Genomic DNA, 19,944 nt, shown 5'->3' with positions numbered 1-19,944 from the left:
AATACTGAGAGATATCTATCTACGCTGTACTGTACCTCCCTCCTATGTACTTTAGGTAGGTAGATAGGTAGATACAATGCATGGACAGATCCCATGCTACAGCTAGTGGATAATCTGGTATCAATTTATTCCCTCCGTCTATAACATAACAAGCATGTCCTAGCATAACCCACCAAGCATGCCCTCAAAACAAAGATGCAGTATAATACATGGAGCTATTAACTCGAATCCAATCTGCAAAGAACCCGGGGATATAGTATAACAAATGTCGGTGGCTCTCCATCGATGACAATCGTCAGGCAAAACTCGGTTCACGACGGAGCGACAGCAGACCGCACGGATTCATCGGAACTCGTTTACATACTGCATCTGGTCAGCTTCGCCTTTCCTTGAACCATCACCCCATCGGGTATGATCGATGAAAGGGACAGCGAACTTACGGAGGAAGGAGAAGCTCGCTCAGAGAGCTGTGGAGGAAAGCGACGCCGGCCTGTAGGAATGTTAGACACGATCAACCTTTCAACCAGGAAGCATCCGCAGAACATACGCCGAAGACCAGGATGCTTCTCACAATCGTGGCGTTCTCCGGACGAGTGATCTCGTCATATGTGGAAGCGAAGAGGCCCTTCTGGGGACGGCCAGCGGCGACGACGTGCTGCTTGGGAGCCATGGCGAAATATAGACGTGGTATGAAGCGGACAGGAAGATAGACTCAATTGAAATGGTTGAAACACAATCACGTCGGGTTGGACTGAGGTTCGTTGATGATGCTGAAGTTGCGGACCGAGAAATCTTTCGCGCTTGGCGGTCTGGCTGCGTCTTTAGCTCGTCCCGCTCCCCGTATTATTCGGAGTAACTGCGCAACCACAGGGTTCATCCAGCTCGCGAACAGACAGAAGACATGAGCATACGCTTCGAGGTCTTGAAAATAGCCTGCTGAACTCTCATTATCTTTTGGACTACCCGTTGTTTTCATATAACTACGCGGTGGCTGCGCAGGTCCTTTCGCGCAGTACCCAGTTGCAGCCATGACAAGCGTCGACGAGCTTTTTAAGGTAGCGTGAGCAATCCAGCGAGATCATTCCACGCTAACACAGCCTAGAAACCGTCATCTGCCGCGAGTGCGAAGCGGAAACTAGACCCCGCAAAAGATCCGAGTACGTCAACACCTCTTAATCAACACGAAACCTGACTGACTCGATAGACGAGCTCTACAAGGCGGCGAAACTCGAGGCGAATGGAGATGTGAAGTCTAAAGGAAAGGCGCCCATGGTGGAAGATGAAGCGGATGACGATGGGGAAGCTGGTCCTGAACTGCCCCCCGATTTCGACCCTGAGGAGGATATGCCAGATGATGACGAGGAGGGACGCTTTTTCGGTGGTGGTATGGACCGTCAAACCGCACAAGCAATGCAGTACATCGACCAGCAGGATCAAGGAGAAACAGCGGTACGTCCTATGGCCAATGTGACTGGTGGTCAAATGTTAATTGCCCATCTAGCCTGAGAAATTCGACACCGCCTGGCTCCGCCGATTCGCACTCAATTTCGAGAAGAAGATCTCTAAGAATGCGGAGCTGCGAGGAAAGTTTGAAAATGATCCCCAGAAGTGAGTATCCCGTATTGAAAGCTCTCTCTCTGTGTATGGTGCTAATTCCTCAGGTTCATGGCATCTGAGGCTGATCTAGATACCGAGATTAAAGAGTTATCGATCCTATCCGAACACCCCGAATTATACAGCGAATTTGCTAAGATGGGTTGCGTTGGCTCGTTGATTTCTCTTCTCTCTCATGAGAACGCTGATATTGCCATTGATGCCATTCAGATCATCAGCGAACTGACGGACGAAGATGTCGAGGCTGAGCAAGAACAGTGGGATAGTCTAGTCAATGCGATGGTATGTAACAGACTGTCTACGTGGGTTGGAGCAGAGGCTGATGAATATAGTTGGATGCGGACCTTATCGAACTGCTGGCACAAAACTTGTCGCGCTTGGATGAGAATTCGGAGACAGACCGCGCAGGGGTGTACTACGTCCTGAGTAAGAGCTTGTTGTGCAGGACATCATATAGACATGTTGCTGACTCGATTGATAGGCGTCCTGGAAAACCTGGCTTCACAAACATCACACGCGGAGAAGATCGGCCAGGATAAGAACACCCTTCCGTGGCTTCTCGCTCGCATCCAGCAAAAAGAAAGACCTGTCAGCCAGAACTTGCAGTATGCGGCTGAAATATTAGCTATATTGTTGCAGTCATCCGCAACCAATCGGGACAAGTTCATCGGCCTGGACGGTGTAGACGTACTCCTCCAGCTGCTGAGCCAATATCGCAAGCGCGACCCTGAGAAGGATTCTGATGAGGAAGAGTACGTTGAGAATTTGTTCGACTGCTTGATTTGCCTCGTCGACCAGGGCTCTGGTAAGGAGAAGTTTTTGGAAGGTGAAGGCGTGGAGCTTGCCCAGATTATGTTGAAGGAAGGAAAATTCAGCAAGCCCCGTGCTCTGCGTGTGCTGGATCACGCGTTGGGTGGACTTGGAGGCGCGCCCGCCTGTGAACGTCTGGTCGAGGCTGCAGGTCTGCGGACCGTATTTGGAATGTTCATGAAAAAGGTATGCTATCGCCGATGGCTGATACATGACGTGCAAGGTATGAAACTAACTCCAAGCAGCAAGAACATCAGACGATAGAGCACTTGCTGGGCATCTTTGCCTCACTTCTGCGCCTGTTGCCGGGTGGCTCCGCACCCCGGATTCGAGCCCTGGCAAAGTTCATGGAAAAGGACTACGAGAAGATTGAAAAGCTGGTTAAGCTACGCAGGGATTATGCCTCGCGGGTGACTCCCGTCGAACAGGCCATCGAGAAGGAGCGGAAGGATTACAACGAAGAAGAGCAGGAGATTATGGCGCCTGAATGGCTTTCCCGAAGGTTCGATGCTGGTCTCTTCTGCATTCAGGTACGTTGTGTCTCATCTGTTTTCCTTTTCCGATCACTAATGTCATCTACAGCTCATCGACGTTATCCTAGCGTGGCTCGTGGCCGAAGACGACGGGGCAAAGAAGCGGATTGTCGCTCTTCTTGCAGACCGTGATGAAGACCTGACTCTTCTTCAGGGTACCCTGAAAGGTACGTCCAGACAGCAAGCTGCTTCGATATGTATGCTGACCAGGTCTCCAGAGCAAATCGAGGGGCTGTCGGAAGATGACCCAGGCCAGAAAGACCACAAGGAAATGTTGGAAACCTTGCTGCAATTCTTGTGAGCGGCTTTGGAATGTAACCTCGAGATAGTTATGTAATATAACGATGCTGTTCTAATGTTCCGTACAGTCATATCGGGTGGAACTAGTAGAATAACCTGAGGCAAGCATGGCTGGATATATGTCACGTGAGGTATCCGGTTCCGTCCCAACACAGAAGGCGGTCAGCGCCAGTGGCGGCTCCTTCAAGATCCATCAGCGCCCGGAGTCTGAAGTGAACTTCTCCAGCGTTGCTGCGTTCACCACCATCCCCGGGCCTCACTTCTCATCTGTTTGAGACTCCCAGTTTCTCGGTCGTTCTCCAGAGCCTTTCTGAGGGACGTCTCAACGGGTGTCTGCTTGTCTGGGCAGTCAGGCAACTGTCTTTTCCCTGGCTGAGCGCGTCGCGCCCTTTTGCGCTCATTCAGTTTCATTATCTACCTCTCTTTATTTCGATTGCGTCGGTGATCAACTCCAGCCAAAATGGCCGACTACGATGACGCCTACGAGGATGAGTTCTACGACGAGATGGACGAGGGGATCACGTCGGAGGATTGCTGGACCGTCATCTCGTCCTTCTTCGACACCAAAGGTCTAGTCTCCCAGCAGCTAGACTCGTTTGACGAGTTTATTTCGTCGACGATGCAGGAACTGGTCGAGGAACAGGGCCAGGTGACTCTTGACCAGACGCTTCCTCCCAACGAAGATGAAGTCGACCCCGTTGTCCTCCGTCGGTATGAGCTCAAATTCGGAACCGTCATGCTTTCCCGACCGTCCGTCACCGAGGGCGACGGTGCAACCACGATCATGTTGCCCCAGGAAGCTCGTCTGCGAAACCTTACCTACGCCAGTCCCCTCTACCTCGGTATCACGAAGCGAATCATGGAAGGTCGGGAGCGGTTGGTTGCCGACCGGAACGAGGAAGAGATGGGTGAGCCGGTCGAGGATAAGAAGACGCAGGGCACATACCTTCAATGGGAGCAGAAGGAGCTGCCGCCCGATCAAGCGAAGGAGGAAACCGTTTTCATTGGAAAGATGCCAATCATGCTCAAGTCCAAGTACTGTATCCTTAAGGATTTGAGTGAGCAGGCCCTTTACAACTGGAACGAGTGTCCCTACGATTCCGGCGGTTACTTCATCATCAACGGAAGTGAAAAGGTTCTGATCGCCCAGGAGCGTAGTGCGGGAAACACTGTGCAGGTGTTCAAGAAAGCACCTCCCAGCCCTACACCTTATGTCGCTGAGATTCGCAGTGCTGTTGAGAAGGGCTCGCGACTCCTCTCGCAGCTGTCGCTTAAACTGTTTGCCAAAGGCGACAGCGCCAAGGGTGGCTTTGGCCCGACGATCCGGTCCACGCTGCCTTACGTGAAGACCGATATTCCTATCGTGGTGGTCTTCCGAGCTCTCGGAGTGGTTTCGGACGAGGATATCTTGAACCATATTTGCTACGACCGCAACGATACCCCTATGCTTGAAATGTTGAAGCCTTGTATCGAGGAAGGTTTCGTCATCCAGGACCGTGAGGTTGCTCTGGATTTCATTGCCAAGCGTGGATCTTCTCAGTCGAGCATGAACCATGAACGTCGTGTCCGCTATGCCCGTGAGATCATGCAGAAGGAATTGCTCCCTCACATCTCCCAGAGCGAGGGTAGCGAAACCCGAAAGGCATTCTTCTTAGGTTACATGGTGCACCGGCTTCTGCAATGTGCTCTGGGTCGTCGCGATGTGGATGACCGTGATCACTTTGGTAAGAAACGTCTTGACCTCGCTGGTCCTCTTCTTGCGAACCTCTTCCGTGTTCTCTTCACACGTGTTACGCGAGACCTTCAGCGTTACGTCCAGAGATGTGTTGAGACGAACAGAGAGATCTACTTGAACATCGGTATCAAGGCAAGCACTTTGACCGGTGGTCTCAAGTATGCTCTTGCTACTGGAAATTGGGGTGAGCAGAAGAAGGCCGCCAGCTCGAAGGCAGGTGTCTCCCAAGTGCTCAGTCGTTATACATACGCGTCTACGTTGTCTCACCTTCGTCGAACAAACACGCCAATTGGTCGTGACGGAAAAATTGCCAAACCTCGCCAGCTTCACAACACCCACTGGGGTTTGGTCTGTCCTGCCGAGACTCCGGAAGGTCAGGCTTGTGGTCTGGTCAAGAACTTGGCACTCATGTGCTACATTACTGTCGGTACCCCCAGTGAGCCTATCATTGATTTCATGATTCAGCGCAACATGGAGGTTCTGGAAGAATTCGAACCTCAGGTTACGCCGAACGCGACGAAGGTCTTCGTGAACGGTGTCTGGGTCGGTATCCATCGGGATCCTGCTCACCTGGTCAACACCATGTCCCACCTGCGTCGCCGGAATATGATCTCGCATGAAGTCAGTTTGATTCGGGATATTCGTGAACGAGAATTCAAGATCTTCACGGATGCTGGACGTGTGTGCCGACCGCTTTTCGTTGTCGATAATGACCCGAAGAGCGAGAACTGCGGCTCGCTCGTCCTCAATAAGGAACATATCCGGAAATTGGAGCAAGACAAGGAACTTCCCCCGGATCTGGATCCTGAAGAGCGCAGGGAACGCTACTTCGGATGGGACGGATTGGTGAGGTCAGGTGTCGTCGAATACGTGGATGCTGAAGAAGAGGAGACAATCATGATTGTCATGACTCCCGAGGACTTGGAGATTTCCAAACAGCTTCAGGCCGGCTATGCACTCCCTGAGGAAGAACTCCATGATCCTAACAAGCGTGTCCGTTCGATCCTGAGCCAAAAGGCGCACACGTGGACTCACTGCGAGATCCATCCCAGTATGATTCTTGGTGTCTGCGCCAGCATCATTCCCTTCCCTGATCACAACCAGTCGCCCCGTAACACCTATCAATCTGCAATGGGTAAACAAGCTATGGGTGTCTTCTTGACGAACTTCGACCAACGCATGGAGACTATGGCGAACCTTCTCTATTATCCTCAGAAGCCTCTGGCCACGACCCGGTCTATGGAGTTCTTGCGGTTCCGTGAATTGCCAGCTGGTCAGAACGCTATTGTCGCCATCGCTTGTTATTCCGGATACAACCAGGAAGATTCCGTGATTATGAACCAGAGCAGTATTGATCGCGGTCTCTTCCGGAGTCTTTTCTACCGTACATACACGGACTCCGAGAAGATGGTTGGGTTGACTGTCGTTGAGCGCTTCGAGAAGCCCATGCGATCCGACACGATTGGCATGAGGAAGGGTACCTATGATAAGCTGGATGAAGATGGTATCATTGCCCCTGGTGTCCGCGTGTCCGGTGAGGATATCATTATTGGCAAGACGGCGCCGTTGGCGCCTGAGGCCGAGGAACTTGGTCAGAGAACCAAGGCGCACACCAAGCTGGATGTGTCGACGCCGCTACGAAGCACAGAAAGCGGTATCGTGGACCAGGTCCTCGTCTCCACCAGCAATGATGACCTGAAGTTTGTCAAGGTGCGCATGCGAACGACCAAGATTCCCCAGATTGGAGACAAGTTCGCCTCCCGTCACGGACAGAAGGGTACGATCGGTATTACCTATCGGCAGGAAGACATGCCGTTCACTCGGGAGGGAGTGCCGCCTGATTTGATCATCAACCCACACGCTATCCCGTCTCGTATGACCATCGCCCACTTGATCGAGTGTCAACTCAGTAAAGTGTCAGCGCTGCGTGGTTTCGAGGGTGACGCGACGCCGTTCACTGATGTTACGGTCGACTCGGTGTCACGCTTGCTCCGTGAACACGGCTACCAGTCGCGTGGATTCGAGGTGATGTACAACGGCCACACGGGACGGAAGCTGGTGGCGCAGGTCTTCCTGGGACCGACATACTACCAGCGTCTGCGGCACATGGTGGACGATAAGATCCACGCGCGTGCTCGTGGACCGACCCAGATCTTGACTCGACAGCCGGTGGAGGGACGTGCTCGTGACGGTGGACTGCGATTCGGAGAGATGGAACGTGACTGCATGATTGCGCACGGAGCCAGTGCTTTCCTGAAGGAGCGGCTCTTCGACGTGTCCGACCCGTTCCGCGTGCACATCTGCGATGACTGTGGATTGATGACGCCCATTGCGTAAGTTTTCCCCATGTTGATTTGTTGGATTGTTCCCGATCGTACATGAAAAGGAATAGTGGCTGACGGACCCCTGCTTGCAGAAAACTGAAGAAGGGCCTCTTCGAGTGTCGCCTATGCAACAACAAGCACCGAATCTCCCAGGTGCATATCCCGTATGCAGCCAAGCTTTTGTTCCAAGAGCTGGCCTCGATGAACATTGCCGCTCGCATGTTTACCAACCGATCCGGCGTGTCCGTGCGGTGAGGGGAAGATTTTCGGCCGAAGAGGAGTGATCTTCGTATTGTGTCCCATGCGGCTTACATTTATTTTCCTTTCCATCTTTCTGTTACCTTCTATTATTACTTGTCTTGCTAGTTTCCTATTCTGCTGAGCGAAAATTTTGCTTGTGATATTGACAGAAAGAAAACCGAACAAATCGGCATATTTGTGGCGTCCTGTGGTTCGGAGGGATTGTGTTTTTCTTTTTCCTTTTGGTGGTTTGCTGACGGTCCCTCCCGTCGTCTTTTCTCTTTATTATTAGTTCAGCCGCGGGTGCTTTTTTGGAGGATGGCTTCGGAAGAGGATGCGATGCTGTTTGATACTACAACATATTATACATGCAACTAGGGATTCCCAGCAAATACAATGGCGATAGTTGGAGAGAATGGGGGCCTCTCGGACGATTAATTTCTGCTCCCCCTCCCGGACGAACCTTGTTTGGGGGACGAGGGCGTGTTATTGGCGACGTAGAGACAGTCTAATGCCGGTGACGAGTTGATGCCCGGCGGTTAGGGGAGGCCTCTGATTGGCAGGGGCCGGGCGTGATGTGGTTGGCTGTCTTGGTGGGTCAGCTGCCGGGCGGAACCAATCGGAGATCTGTATTACCCGCCAGGAGGGCGGGGGAGGGGCAGCGGAGGTGATTGATTGGCCGGTGGGGGACAGAGCTGGCCTTCTATTCTGGGAAGCGCAGGAAAGGCAGACAACGCCTTAAAGATGCCGCAGCCGCCCAGCTCATCCTCTCCTCTTCTTCTCTTTTTCTTCTTTTCTTTCTTCAGCAAGCCCGGTCTTGTCTTGAGCTGCCCTTAGTTTGAAGGTATCCTGTGCACTGGTTGCACCGGTTTTGTTGATTTCTTGCTTATACTTCTTATTAATATCCCCGCCATCTATATCAAAAAAATCCCTTTGGATACTATATCCATCACCCACCCTTCTTATTATAATTCCTGTTCAGACGAGCTGTGCTCTCTGAATCCCCTTACCTTTGTTCAGGATCCTTCAACTGATACGACTTCTTAACGACCCAATCTAGTCGCCGGTCGACTTTGTTGCGCCTCGTTCCAGCTTAGACACTTGCTCAGCCTTGTTGGTTCCTATCGCCAAGGCTTTTCTTGTCTTTTGTTTTACACATACCTATTCATAATCTATTTGCGTGTCGTGGACTGGATCCCGTCAACCACAGAGCTTCGTTGTGACCGATTGTTGACAGCCAATCCAACATCCAACAACCAACACCCGGACTTGATCGATTCGACTCTGGTAGTCTCTCGTCTCAAGTCCTCCAACGAATATAGACCTCCGCAGTTACTCGAGTGGAAGTCACCTGGCTCATTGTTCGCCCACGACACCCTCCGCTATACTTCTTGATTGCTGCACATAATATAATTTCTAGTACATTCCGGTGCACCATCCACAATGTCGGCCGTTCAACTCAAGTTCAATCTCCGCACCTCTTCCAATGTCAAGACCGTCCATCTGGTCGGCTCCTGGGACAACTACTCGCGCCAGATCCCCCTCTCCCGGGATGATGTCAAGCCCGGCGCCTGGGTGGGCAAGTTCCGCTTCCAGACCTCGATGCTGAAGCTCGGCGGCCGCTACTGGTACTACGTATGTCATATCCTCCCTGACGCCCACGACCCGAGACACTGACAGACCCCCAGTACATCATGGACGGCTATCACGTCTCCCATGACCCGGCCGTCGAGTACACCGTGGAGCCCACCACCGGCCGCAAACTGAACATCCTGGATGTTCCCGGTGGCAAGGCCTCCGCGCCAGCGCCCCGGGAGAAGCACCGCCGGACGTCCCACGACATCGCCAAGGGCCGCGCCTTGTCCCCGTCCAAGATCCAGCACCCCAAGCCGTCCAAGCCCTACGCCTCGCGCCAGATCCGCGAGTCCGACTTTGCCCCCACCGTCGACGACCTCACCCGTCGCTTTGCCGGCTCCCGCCTGTCCGATGAGTACTCGTACTCCAACAGCCCGCCCAGCTCCGTCGGCTCCTCGCTGTCCTCGCGCTCCTCCGGCAGCACGTCGCCCTCGTCACTCTCGTCCATGAGCGACCCACCCAGCGTCTGCCGCTGTGAGCGCTACGGCATCACCCGCAAGGGCGACCGCGTCAAGCTGGACTGCGGTGGCAGCCGCTGCGGCTACGTTACGGAGTCGTCCGAGGCCAGCTGCTCCGAATCCGACAGCGATGAGGAGTACCGCCGCGCACGAAGTGCTGTGCGTCGTCAGGGCATCGTCGTGCGCAGATAAATTCCGACGGGCTCGACGCTGTGATCGTATGACAATGACAACCTCGGGGTGGCTCTGTGGCTTCTGTGGCCGGCCGCCTTGACGACTTGATGAGATGCGGGCTATTGGCATGTTGCAGTAATTGCCTTGGATATAGTCGCTCTTTTAGCAGGATTCCTGCGCTAATCACCTGAAACATGACAAAACCACAAAAAAAAAAGGAGGAGGAGAGCGTAGCCGGACTACGGACGAGCCGGACTCGCTTCGTGGCCGCGTCAGGGGACGAGGGGAGAAGTGGTATGACAAGGACGCTCTGCATGTTCGCTGTGCAGCCAGGCGAATGAGTGATGATGTGATGTTGATGATGCTGACGATGTTGGGCAATGGGGGGAGTGGTAGATGCAATAGTAGTTGTAGGTAGAAAATATATAGCTCGGATGGTCCACATCCCGCATCTCGGATATCCCGAAGTCACATCTATTTTAACGACCTCCACCGGACGTACTGCATGATTCATACTTCATTCCGTCACCCTCGTCTCTACCATGACCTCAACAACCCCCCTCACCGTCCAATACAAGGAGGCCAACGGCAGCAAGATCACGACGGACGTCTATCTGCCGTCGGGCGATTCTCCCTCGTATCCCGTCTGTAAGTAGAACTACACTTTCCAGCGCCGAAGCTCACCAGCATCCAGTGATCAACATCCATGGCGGCGCCTTCATGCTGGGTCATTCGGGCATGGTCTCCATGCCCCAGATAGACGACTGTCTCGCCCGCAAGTGGATCGTCGTGGTCCCCAACCACCGTCTCTGCCCGCAGGTCAACATCCTCGACGGCCCCATCAGCGACTGTCGCGACCTCCTCCACTGGATCTACTCCGGCCAGCTGGACGCCTACCTCCAGGGCCAGGGCAAGCCGCACCGCGTCGACCCAGAGCGGGTGATGGCCTTTGGAACCTCCAGCGGTGGGATGATTGCTCTCTCCCTCGTACGTCCATGCCATCCCCTCCCAAAACGCAGTACATCCAACTGACCCAAACAGGGCTATGACGTCCCCAAACCGCCCCGCGCTATCCTCGACTTCTACGGCGCCGTGCACTTCACGCACCCCTTCTGGACTTCCCCCCTGCCGCACCTCAAATCCACCCTCCCGGCCTTCGACGACGCCTTCCTCCACCGCATCTACGACGACCGCCCGGTGCCTACCAGCAGCGCCACCTCCCTCGAGGGTCAGGCCCAGACCCGCGCCGGTGCCGCCCCGGACTTCTCCCGCCCCCGCGACGCCTTCGCCTTCACCCAGCTCGCCAACGGCACCGTCCTCGACGCGTGCTTCCCCGGCGGCGACGTCCGCGCCATCGACCCGGTCGTCCGCGCCGGCCCGCACTTCCCGCCGACGTGCATCGTGCATGGGCTCGACGACCGCATGGTGCCCATTCACCTGAGCCGGACGCTGGCGGCGGTGCTGCGCGAGCACGGCGTACGGTGCGAGATGGTCGAGGTGCCCGGCGAGGGGCATACGTTTGCCATGGGCATGCAGGCTGGGTCGGCGACGTGGGAGGTGCAGCGGCGGGGGTTTGATTTCCTGGAAGAGGTGATTTCCTCGTAGGCCGCGGTGGGCCTGTTACTGGGAGGTGATGTTAGATGGAGTTGTAGGAGGCTGGTTTGCATGAAATGGTGGTCATCTGCCTGCAATGACTGGACATGATTATATATACATCTGTGAATGAGTAATGCAAATGTGTGAAATATTAGAGAACGAGTCAGGCCCAGCCTGGAAATAGTACAGCAGTACCATGCCACCCCCTCCTCCCCGATTAAGCAAAGCAATCAGACAGCGCTCGCGCCGTCGGTCGTTCCTCATCCCGCATAGACTCGTTTCTCATCGATTCGCTCAGAGCACCCGCAGTAGACGTGACCGGCACGTCGACTACGGACTATACTCATACCCCCTTGGCACTGGAGTACCCGGAATCGGGCCAGCCGGCGGAGCCGGACGAAGAAGTGGCCGAATGGCCTGGGCGTCGCAGCGAATGCCGCGCACAGGTGTATCCGACCAAGACGGTCTTTTCCTGCACGCCGTGGCCGCGCTGGCCGTAGGCCTCACACGGGTCTACCGCGTGTTCGAAGTAGAGGCAGCCGCAGACGGAGAATCGCTCGACGAGTTTGTAGCACATTGTCGGGATTGTTTTAGGTGCTGGGGGCAGGGAGCGTGGGACGGGACGGCCAGCGGCTGGATGGGATTAGGTCGAATGGGTTGGTAGAAAGAAAGGTGCGGGACGAAGGAAGGAATGGTCAAGAGGAAGAGAAAGAAAGACAAGAAGGACGGTGCTGAATGTCACCAATGCGGCCAGTCGAAGCATTTATAACGAGGGAGATAGACCATCAGGCGACCAGACCATCCTGGACATGACACAGTTCAAGGGCGGAGAGTAAAGAGCATGCTCTCGAGCGAGTCCAGGCCGGATGGATTGTCGTGGTGGTTTCCAACCTGCAAGGCATCCATCCAAAGGTAGTTTGCTTGGAATGTACGTGTATAGGGCGAGCAAAAGGAACGAAAGGGACAAAAAACTAATTGACCGAGAAAGAGAAAGGCTAAAAAGAAAAGCACTGGACCCATTCCATCGGGCACGATATAAAAAAAAAATTAAATTAGAAAATCCCTTTCCTGAATTATTATTAGTGGTGATTTCATTTCCATCCCACCCCTCCCCGTAGGGCGAGCAGCGCGGACAACACCGAGCCCTAGTCGATCAGTGGGGACTAGACACTCGGGCTGAGGCGTCAAGGCCCCATCCTGCGTCTACCAAGACGCATGTAGCGTATGCCGTGGACTGGCGAGGGAGTCTACGACGCGCTGCATCTGCACAATGGGCTCACAAGCCGTAGGGCTGTCCATTCCGGGACGGCCTGGTAAGCCATGGACGAGAGATGACAGCTGATCCAAGGTTGAGAGGACGGCTAAATGCAACGGCAACGGCTTGGAGGCTCAAAATGAACCGGTGTAAGCAACCCCTCATGTCATGGAGCACCTTGCAGGGGGCATCTCAGCTGGGCTGTCATGGTAATCAATGTTCACCCGTTTTCATTGCTATCTGCCGAACAGGAAACCTTGGGGGTGACTGGAGGGGGTTGCCCGGTGTTCATAGGGCCGAGGATCATGCACTACTGCGGCATTGGCCCAGTTTTCAAAGGCAGGATGAGACGGGGCGCTGGTGGTTCGGAGCAAGATGCTACTAATACTACTAGTATGGCGGATGGAGATGTTTTGTCAGGGTCTGGCGGGTCACTGGACCGGTGGCCTGAGTCATCCCTCGCTATCCGCCAATCAGCGGGCCGCCTTCGCCAGGCAGCCATTTTTGATATCGTCGCGGTTAATAATGGTTAATAATGGGAATTGCATTCCCCGTTCAGGCCATTGGGCAATTTCCCAAGTATACCGAGCATCGGGCACGCCTGGAGAAAAAGCTGAAGCTATCCAAGTAGCGGTCAACGGCCATTATTCTAGCCACGGCCTTGCTTCGCCTCACTGCACGGCCACCCGGGTCGAACGCCTGAGGCTTATACATGACTCCAGTACCTCGGCTGTTACTCCATACACATGCTGTCCATATCTGTATCATATTAATCTCTACATAATACAGTGAACCCAGATCCATCCGAGCCAAATGACCATCAAAAATAACTCCCTACACATACATGCTCCGAGTGCCCGAACTTTTACATACATTCCAAGGCCCCGAAGCTCAATCCCCTGGCCAGCCCCAGTCGTAGCATGCGTAGGACGTCTTCTCCCTTGACATCAGAGGGCAGACCTGCACGCCAGTCCCAGCCGCGTTCTTGCGCGTTGTCTCTCCGGCCCTCGTTCATTCGAGGCACCAGTACCCCGGAGCTGCTGGTCGAACCAGGCACCGAACGACCGCGCGCCGATTCGATCATGTCGTTGCTGATGAACGAGAAGGTGCTCGAAGCCGTCTGTGACGACACAGATTTCTTCAGCAACGCACGCGGCGACGGCGGTAGGACAAATGATTCGTTGGACGGCGCGGTGCTCAGAGTAGCATGTTGCGACGACTGGTGGTCAATCAGGGTAGAGCGAAAACATTCCTCGCACTGGGAGTACACCCGAGGCGTGACCGTTTCCAGATCTTCTATGGCAGACAAAACAGCGATCTGTTGAGGAACAGAAAGAACGGGGGTGGGTTCTATTTTACGTTAGCCCGTAATGACTCATTGGATATGGCGGGAAACTTACGGTTTATGAGCGGCAAGACTTCAGCCAGAAGCACCATTAACCCATCCACCTGCACGGCAGAGTCGCGGTCCGGGTCAAAGAGCCCACCGTAGATGCTATCCGCGGCGCTGCCAATAACGGCCACCAAAGCCTGCGCGGCAGCTCTCCGTCTGGCCAAGGGCTTGTAACGAGGCTTCTGTCCAGCTTCCAGGCCGACAGTCTCGTCTCGGGTCTCATAGAACCGTCGGAGCGTGGCGTAACCACTGAAATAGAACTGGAGAATGCTTGCAGCCTCTTCGTCGCTAGCAGCAATCCCCTCCAGAGCAGTTTTAGGTTCCTTGATCAGTGCATAGAGCTGATCATCCAGCTCGGCAGCTGGAGGATAGGCCCGAGATTCAACTAGACTGTACGAAATAAGAAGGTCGACAACCGACTTGACCTTGCGGCGGCAGTGGGCCCGAGAATAGCACATAAGAGCGAGTCCGTATTCCTCGCCTTTCGAGGCGGTAATGTCTCCGTAACGCTATACTCATTAGTATGACGTTCAGCTTCCGGACACGATGAACCTACCTCGGATACTCTCCGGCCCTCCTTCTCCAATCCCAGCTCTGAGCAGAGTATCACGACCTTGTCCATCTGCTCCACAGTATCAAGACGTAGCCTATCCACCAATTCAGAGACACTTTTCTGCATCTTTTCATGATCACTCAAACGGCTGAGGACTTCGAGGGCAAGCTCCCAACCCTCCCGGACACCAGTATCATTTTCAATAGACAGACGTTCAAACAATCCGGATGAGTAAGCGCTGAGGATATCGTCCTTGTGGACACGTTGCTTTTGCGAGCCGTCTTGACCATACGAGAGAACCATGAGGTCATCCTCACTAAGACCAGGAAGCGCCTTTTCGCGGGTCTCAGTATCAAGCCAGCCTTCTGCAGAGGCAACTTCGGCCACAGCGGAAGCTATGCAAAGAGACCATGTCTGCAGGAGTTCCAACACGCCATCAACGTTGCCCTCAAAGACCGAGGCCAAGCCAACCTCAAGCTGACTGAGAGAATTGATCCGGAACCCGGCATTACCCGCGTCTGCGTTTGTGGCGTTGTTAAACGCCCGGTCAAGGCGGCGGATGTAGGCTTCTTCCGGTGGGATGCCGTTATTCAAGAAAGTCTGTCGCTTGGAACCTCGGGGACGCAGGAAGTTGCTCATGGCAAATTCATCGCCAGCTTCCTCCTCATCTTCTCCATCCCACCACACCGTTAGTCCGATGGTAGCTTCAACCCAGTCTTGAGCGTGGTTCATGATAGCGTCCGTGTCACCGAGGATGATGTGGTACAGGGACCTGAGGTTCTGGTAGATCGTCCAGGGAACGCGACTTTCGGCCATGCGCGCAGACTGCGCAAAAGAGTGGTCATGTGCTATAGAGGTAGGTCCTAGTCCAAAGTTGATCGCCTGGAAGCGGTTTCCAACGGCGGGAGGTTCTGACTCTTGCTGCTCATCCCCTTCCGCAAACTCCTCCAGGTCTGTAACGGCCGTCATTACACGCCTCCGATATTGAGTCCATTCGGAGTCCGTAACATCCCAGTCTCCATGCTGACTAGGGCAGGAGTCGAGGATCTGGAGGGCCTTGTTGACACAGCGCTGGATATTCTGGAGCTGTGCACCGCGGTATCCAGACTGTGGCAGTCCATCTTCCAAGGCCGAGCGCGCGTAGTTGAAATCGGCAGATCGCAGGACTTCCGCAGCCTCTGATAGATGTCCACGTAGCACAGCAGCATTTACAAACTCCCAGAAGCCCGGAGATGCAACAGGACTGGGTTCTGTTTCCTTCAACTGGCGGAGATCAACTGACTGGGAGTGGTTTGCGTCTAGCCAGTCGAGAAGGACTTTCGGCATAGGTGTGGGCGCGCTTTCTCTGGAGCCGGACAGGACCAGACTTCGCGGGGCTGCAAAGCCGACGTTGGAAAAGCTGCCAGGTTTGGACGTCGACTGAGGGGGGTGATGCAACTGAATCAACAAAGATCCTAGAAAGCTTGCCTTGGCAACATTCGAGGCATTGTCGCCGGGTCCAATGACTCCTGTAGAACGACCACTCTGCTCGGCATATGGCTTCCACATGGCAGTCAACCGGCTACAGGCCTCTGCGAGAGTTGCGGAGAAATCGGTCTCTTGGAAGCCAACCTGTCTGGCATCGTCGTACATGCGACAAATTTCGTCTTCCGTGTTGATGATAATGTCACCGGGTTCGTCAACTGTCGCAACACGAGATCTTGAAGCGAAGTTCCGTACGATCGACGGGACGGCCGAGTCTTTCTTGGGCGACAGTTTTCCTTTGCGCAGAAGCGACTGGCTGGCCCATTTCTCATCCAGCTTCGGTCGTTTTGCGTTGTCCGGGTTCGAATAGATCGATTTGCGCTGACCGGCGGAAGGTTGGGGAGCTGGACTATTGCCAAACTGGGAGTCCAAGAAACTAAATCGACCAGGGTTTCCAAGTCTGTTTTCCACTTCCATATCACCACCATCTTCGTGTTCTTGAACGTCTTCTTCCATCTCCTCCGCATCTTCATCCTCGTAATCACCTTCCATTTGCGAAGAGCCGAAGTCCCTGGCCGAATTCGTAGATTCGCCGAACTGACTGTCACCAGTTATACTGAAAATGGAACGCGACGGCGCCAACGACTTGGCCGGAGCGGTTTTCTTGCCTTTAGGGTAGGCAAAATCGGAGCCAATCGACGACCCAAAGATGCTGTCATTGGGGTTGACGTTGCCCGATTTCGTGAAGAGAGACTGCGATGAATTCAGATGGGATCGGGAACTCATCTGAGAGCTGCCGTAGATGGTGGACGGAGGAGGACCGGCGGGGGTGAAGGAGTTGGAAGCCGACGGCGGAACGCCCGAGGGAGTGGTGGAGAGATTGCTGAACAAGCTGCGGGATTTCCCCGGAGTCGACGGAGGGTCTGAATCATATGGCGTCTGGAAAGACATCCTGACTGGTCCAGGACGAAGTGAAGACAAATTGACCTGAGAACCGCAGGGGAGATACGGTGAATAAACAAAGAGCTAATATTTCTTGACCGGTGGAAACCCGGGGCGATTCAACGCTGGGACCCCGATCTGGGGAGGAGGGAGTCTCCGTCAGAAACGAGAGATATCCCAACAGTGACCCGCAACGACGGACGACGGGAAGGCGAAGGGAGGACGCGAGAGAGAGCAGACGATGAGCTGTCACCGTCCGGCGTCGTTTCTTCTTCTGCGTCGATCAACGCGCGCGAGTCTTGGCACCGCGATGTCAGGTGAGGTCAGGTGATAATAAATCACGTGCAAGCCTGACGTCACGTGGAGACCCGTCCCCTTTGGGAATGCTCGTATTCGCTCCCCCCGCTCATTGGCAGTGCCAACCAACACTGCCTTGAGCCCACTTGCGCCCGAAGCTGCTGTTCGGCTGTGTATGGCTCCCGGTCAGTCAGATCGAGGCTAAGCCCTGCCACTAATCCAGAACCAACCGTTGCAGGGAGCCTAATATGGTAAGGTAGGGATGGAAGGTTTGCGGTTGGGGGCCGCAACGATAAGGTATAAGAATGTCTGGATCGCCCATCAGACAAGCATGACCTGCCCATGAGCCATTGTTGATCCGCAACCATGGAGAAGCACAAGAACACAGTGGGCGTATATGACGCCGAATCCCTCCATCCAACCAACTCCGTCGCTGGTTCGGCGTCAGTTGACGGTAGTATCTCCCAAACACCCCCCGGGTCTCGTCTATATCATGTCTACCATACTATGTTTCGTTACGACTACAATGTGACGGCGGCCGATAAAACACCGCTCTTCCACGTGTACAATTCCTTGTTCACACCAAAAAAGCCCGACCTTACTGTCCATGCTGGTAGCGACGAGAACGGCCCGGCTGTCGCGGCTTGCAAGTTCCTCCACTTTTCCAGACACTTCAAGGTCTGCATCGGAAACCCTGATGATGTCAGTTCTACTCAATGGGAAGATCTCGTGTGTCAAAACATGTGGCATAATAAGTTCCGTTGGCAAATGACGATCAACGACGGTCGACGGAAGTCTTTCGTGTGGAAGTCCACCCATTCTGTTGGCGCCGGGGGTGAAAAGCCTTCCGTCTTCAATTCGAACTGTTGGAAGCTGCTCGACGAGCGAAGCGGACGCATTGTGGCCGTGTTCACAGGCAAAATGGCAAGCCTTAAGAAGAGTGGTCAATTGCAGGTGGATGCAGACTACGGCCAGAAGTTCGACCTAATGGTTCTCGTGACTGTGCTTGCATTGTATGAAAAGCAGCGACGACGCAACAGTAGTGCTGCTGGTGGAAGCGGCGGCGGTGGTGGCGGCGGCGGTTGATGGGTTATCCATTACCAGACTGTTTGGATTGTCTTTTTTTAGAGCTTTATGATACCATGTTTATTTATGAGCGTAGAGAATGTACCACTTACTGAAGAGATGTTCCGCGATGCGCACGGTAGGTCATTGTGTTGCCATCCGTAAAAACGATTATAGTTACTTGAGTTTACCAGCATCGATGACATAATCACCGTCTCTCCTCTCGATGCCTCTGACAGCACTGAAGAGCTTCCTTCCACTCGACACTCTGCAACCATGGCACTCAGGAGACCCCATCGCAAATCCCGCCACGGCTGTGTGGAATGCAAGAGGAGACGAGTAAAGGTGAGGTCGAACCCTCGAATCCCTACAGCTGGAGCACTTCCATCGCTCATTCTCAAACAGTGCGATGAATTGAGGCCAGCATGCCTCAATTGCTCCAAACGGCATTCCGAGTGTCATTATGAAACAGCCAGTTCTCTTCGTTGGACAAACGAGGAACCTCCGCCGCTACGGCAATCCCACCAACTTGACGGTGCAGAATCCCAATTGCCTGGCTCTCCATTTTCCACTGCACATTCGTTTGCCATCCTGGGCCAACTGAGCGGCCCCGACGGAGGCCTTCACTCAGAACCCAGCTTAAACCTCAGTAACCTGGAGCTGATGATGCAATGGTGCAATTCAACCCACCGCACCTTGGGCCGGAACGAAAGGGTCGAGTCTGTTTGGCGCACACATGCTCCCCAGGAAGCACTATCACATCCCTTTCTCATGCATGGCATCCTGGCCCTTTCGGCTCTGCACATCGCACGGACCTGCGATGACCATCGTCGACCAACATATCTCAGCACGGCGGTGTCGCACCAGAACCAAGCGTTGGCGTCTTTCCGGGAGTCGCTGAACGATATAAACGCTTCCAACGCCAAGGCGATGTTTGCGTTCGCCAGTATTGTGGTAGTCTACGCCCTGGGTTTCCCCCACTCGCCTGATTCCAAGGACCCGCAGTCATGCCTGGAGGATCTGCTTCAGGTGTTCACCCTATCACGTGGCGTCCAGCAAGTTCTCTCCCAGGCCACCCCGGCGATCAAGGATACAGACTGGGAGGTAATTCTCCAGCTGGACGACTACGACACAACCCTCCCGGAGGAGGAATCATCCGCTCTGCAGCGGCTACGAGAGGTAAACAGCGCATGTGGTGCTGAAGATCCACACCATGACGCTGCGGCCTACGACATGGTCCTTGATAACTTGGAAGACATGGCCGCTGGGGTCTATGGCGGCTTAACCTCCATCACTGTTGCCTGCCGGTGGGCAATCAAAATGAGACCAGAGTACGCAGGCGCACTCAGGTCACACAGCCCGCTAGCCCTCGTCATTCTTGCGCACTACCTGACCATTCTCCACCGTGCGAGGCCGGACTGGTGTGTGTATGATTGGACTATTCGAGTACCAAAGGCTATCCGGTCGATACTCGATGAAAGCTGGAAGCCTTTGGTGCATTGGCCGATGGTGGTTATCTACGGAGAAGCCTCCCCGACGAGTGAAACATGAAACTG

At 54.3% G+C, this 19,944-nt stretch overlaps 9 protein-coding genes across 9 annotated transcripts; 7 read left to right on the top strand and 2 right to left on the bottom strand.

Annotated features, from left to right (window-relative positions):
- Positions 1-436: 436 nt before the first annotated feature.
- BDV59DRAFT_197760 (putative TOM core complex subunit Tom6) lies at positions 437-670 on the bottom strand (the record flags this gene model as incomplete). Its single annotated transcript, XM_073692999.1, has 2 exons — positions 437-490; positions 548-670. The coding sequence occupies 2 exons, from the start codon at positions 668-670 to the stop codon at positions 437-439; spliced, it is 177 nt and encodes a 58-aa protein (XP_073552229.1).
- Positions 671-816: 146 nt separating this feature from the next.
- On the top strand, positions 817-3,379 carry BDV59DRAFT_167776 (beta-catenin-like protein 1). The gene is made up of 10 exons (XM_073687977.1): positions 817-1,055; positions 1,103-1,157; positions 1,205-1,449; positions 1,502-1,608; positions 1,662-1,896; positions 1,947-2,040; positions 2,096-2,610; positions 2,670-2,954; positions 3,007-3,124; positions 3,176-3,379. Exons 1-10 carry the CDS (start codon positions 1,029-1,031, stop codon positions 3,256-3,258), a joined length of 1,764 nt encoding a protein of 587 aa, XP_073552228.1. The 5' UTR covers positions 817-1,028; the 3' UTR covers positions 3,259-3,379.
- A 111-nt stretch (positions 3,380-3,490) lies between these two features.
- Positions 3,491-8,178, top strand: BDV59DRAFT_167773 (DNA-directed RNA polymerase II subunit RPB2). Its single transcript, XM_073687976.1, has 2 exons — positions 3,491-7,325; positions 7,409-8,178. Exons 1-2 carry the CDS (start codon positions 3,718-3,720, stop codon positions 7,569-7,571), a joined length of 3,771 nt encoding a protein of 1,256 aa, XP_073552227.1. The 5' UTR covers positions 3,491-3,717; the 3' UTR covers positions 7,572-8,178.
- A 521-nt stretch (positions 8,179-8,699) lies between these two features.
- esdC (GTP-binding protein EsdC) lies at positions 8,700-10,103 on the top strand. The gene is made up of 2 exons (XM_073696420.1): positions 8,700-9,191; positions 9,245-10,103. Exons 1-2 carry the CDS (start codon positions 9,000-9,002, stop codon positions 9,839-9,841), a joined length of 789 nt encoding a protein of 262 aa, XP_073552226.1. The 5' UTR covers positions 8,700-8,999; the 3' UTR covers positions 9,842-10,103.
- On the top strand, positions 10,104-11,522 carry BDV59DRAFT_45057 (uncharacterized protein). Its single transcript, XM_073696421.1, has 3 exons — positions 10,104-10,471; positions 10,518-10,810; positions 10,865-11,522. The coding sequence occupies exons 1-3, from the start codon at positions 10,366-10,368 to the stop codon at positions 11,426-11,428; spliced, it is 963 nt and encodes a 320-aa protein (XP_073552225.1). The 5' UTR covers positions 10,104-10,365; the 3' UTR covers positions 11,429-11,522.
- On the top strand, positions 11,477-12,184 carry BDV59DRAFT_45072 (uncharacterized protein). The gene has a single exon (XM_073696422.1). It carries the CDS (start codon positions 11,616-11,618, stop codon positions 12,081-12,083), a length of 468 nt encoding a protein of 155 aa, XP_073552224.1. The 5' UTR covers positions 11,477-11,615; the 3' UTR covers positions 12,084-12,184.
- A 1,264-nt stretch (positions 12,185-13,448) lies between these two features.
- Positions 13,449-17,286, bottom strand: BDV59DRAFT_167770 (putative nuclear pore complex subunit Nup85). The gene is made up of 3 exons (XM_073687975.1): positions 14,624-17,286; positions 14,075-14,576; positions 13,449-14,024 (listed from the first exon to the last, which is right to left on the bottom strand). The coding sequence occupies exons 1-3, from the start codon at positions 17,033-17,035 to the stop codon at positions 13,540-13,542; spliced, it is 3,399 nt and encodes a 1,132-aa protein (XP_073552223.1). The 5' UTR covers positions 17,036-17,286; the 3' UTR covers positions 13,449-13,539.
- A 161-nt stretch (positions 17,287-17,447) lies between these two features.
- Positions 17,448-18,506, top strand: BDV59DRAFT_167769 (uncharacterized protein). The gene has a single exon (XM_073687974.1). It carries the CDS (start codon positions 17,690-17,692, stop codon positions 18,407-18,409), a length of 720 nt encoding a protein of 239 aa, XP_073552222.1. The 5' UTR covers positions 17,448-17,689; the 3' UTR covers positions 18,410-18,506.
- A 653-nt stretch (positions 18,507-19,159) lies between these two features.
- On the top strand, positions 19,160-19,939 carry BDV59DRAFT_197753 (uncharacterized protein; the record flags this gene model as incomplete). Its single annotated transcript, XM_073692998.1, has 1 exon — positions 19,160-19,939. The coding sequence occupies one exon, from the start codon at positions 19,160-19,162 to the stop codon at positions 19,937-19,939; it is 780 nt and encodes a 259-aa protein (XP_073552221.1).
- Between the last annotated feature and the right edge of the window lie 5 nt (positions 19,940-19,944).

The sequence above is a fragment of the Aspergillus ambiguus genome (assembly GCF_047715705.1).
Source record: "Aspergillus ambiguus strain CBS 117.58 unplaced genomic scaffold BDV59scaffold_2, whole genome shotgun sequence".
Lineage (NCBI taxonomy): Eukaryota > Fungi > Ascomycota > Eurotiomycetes > Eurotiales > Aspergillaceae > Aspergillus > Aspergillus ambiguus.
The sequence above is the reverse complement of the archived record's forward strand: the minus strand, read 5'-3'. Positions and strand labels throughout refer to the sequence as shown.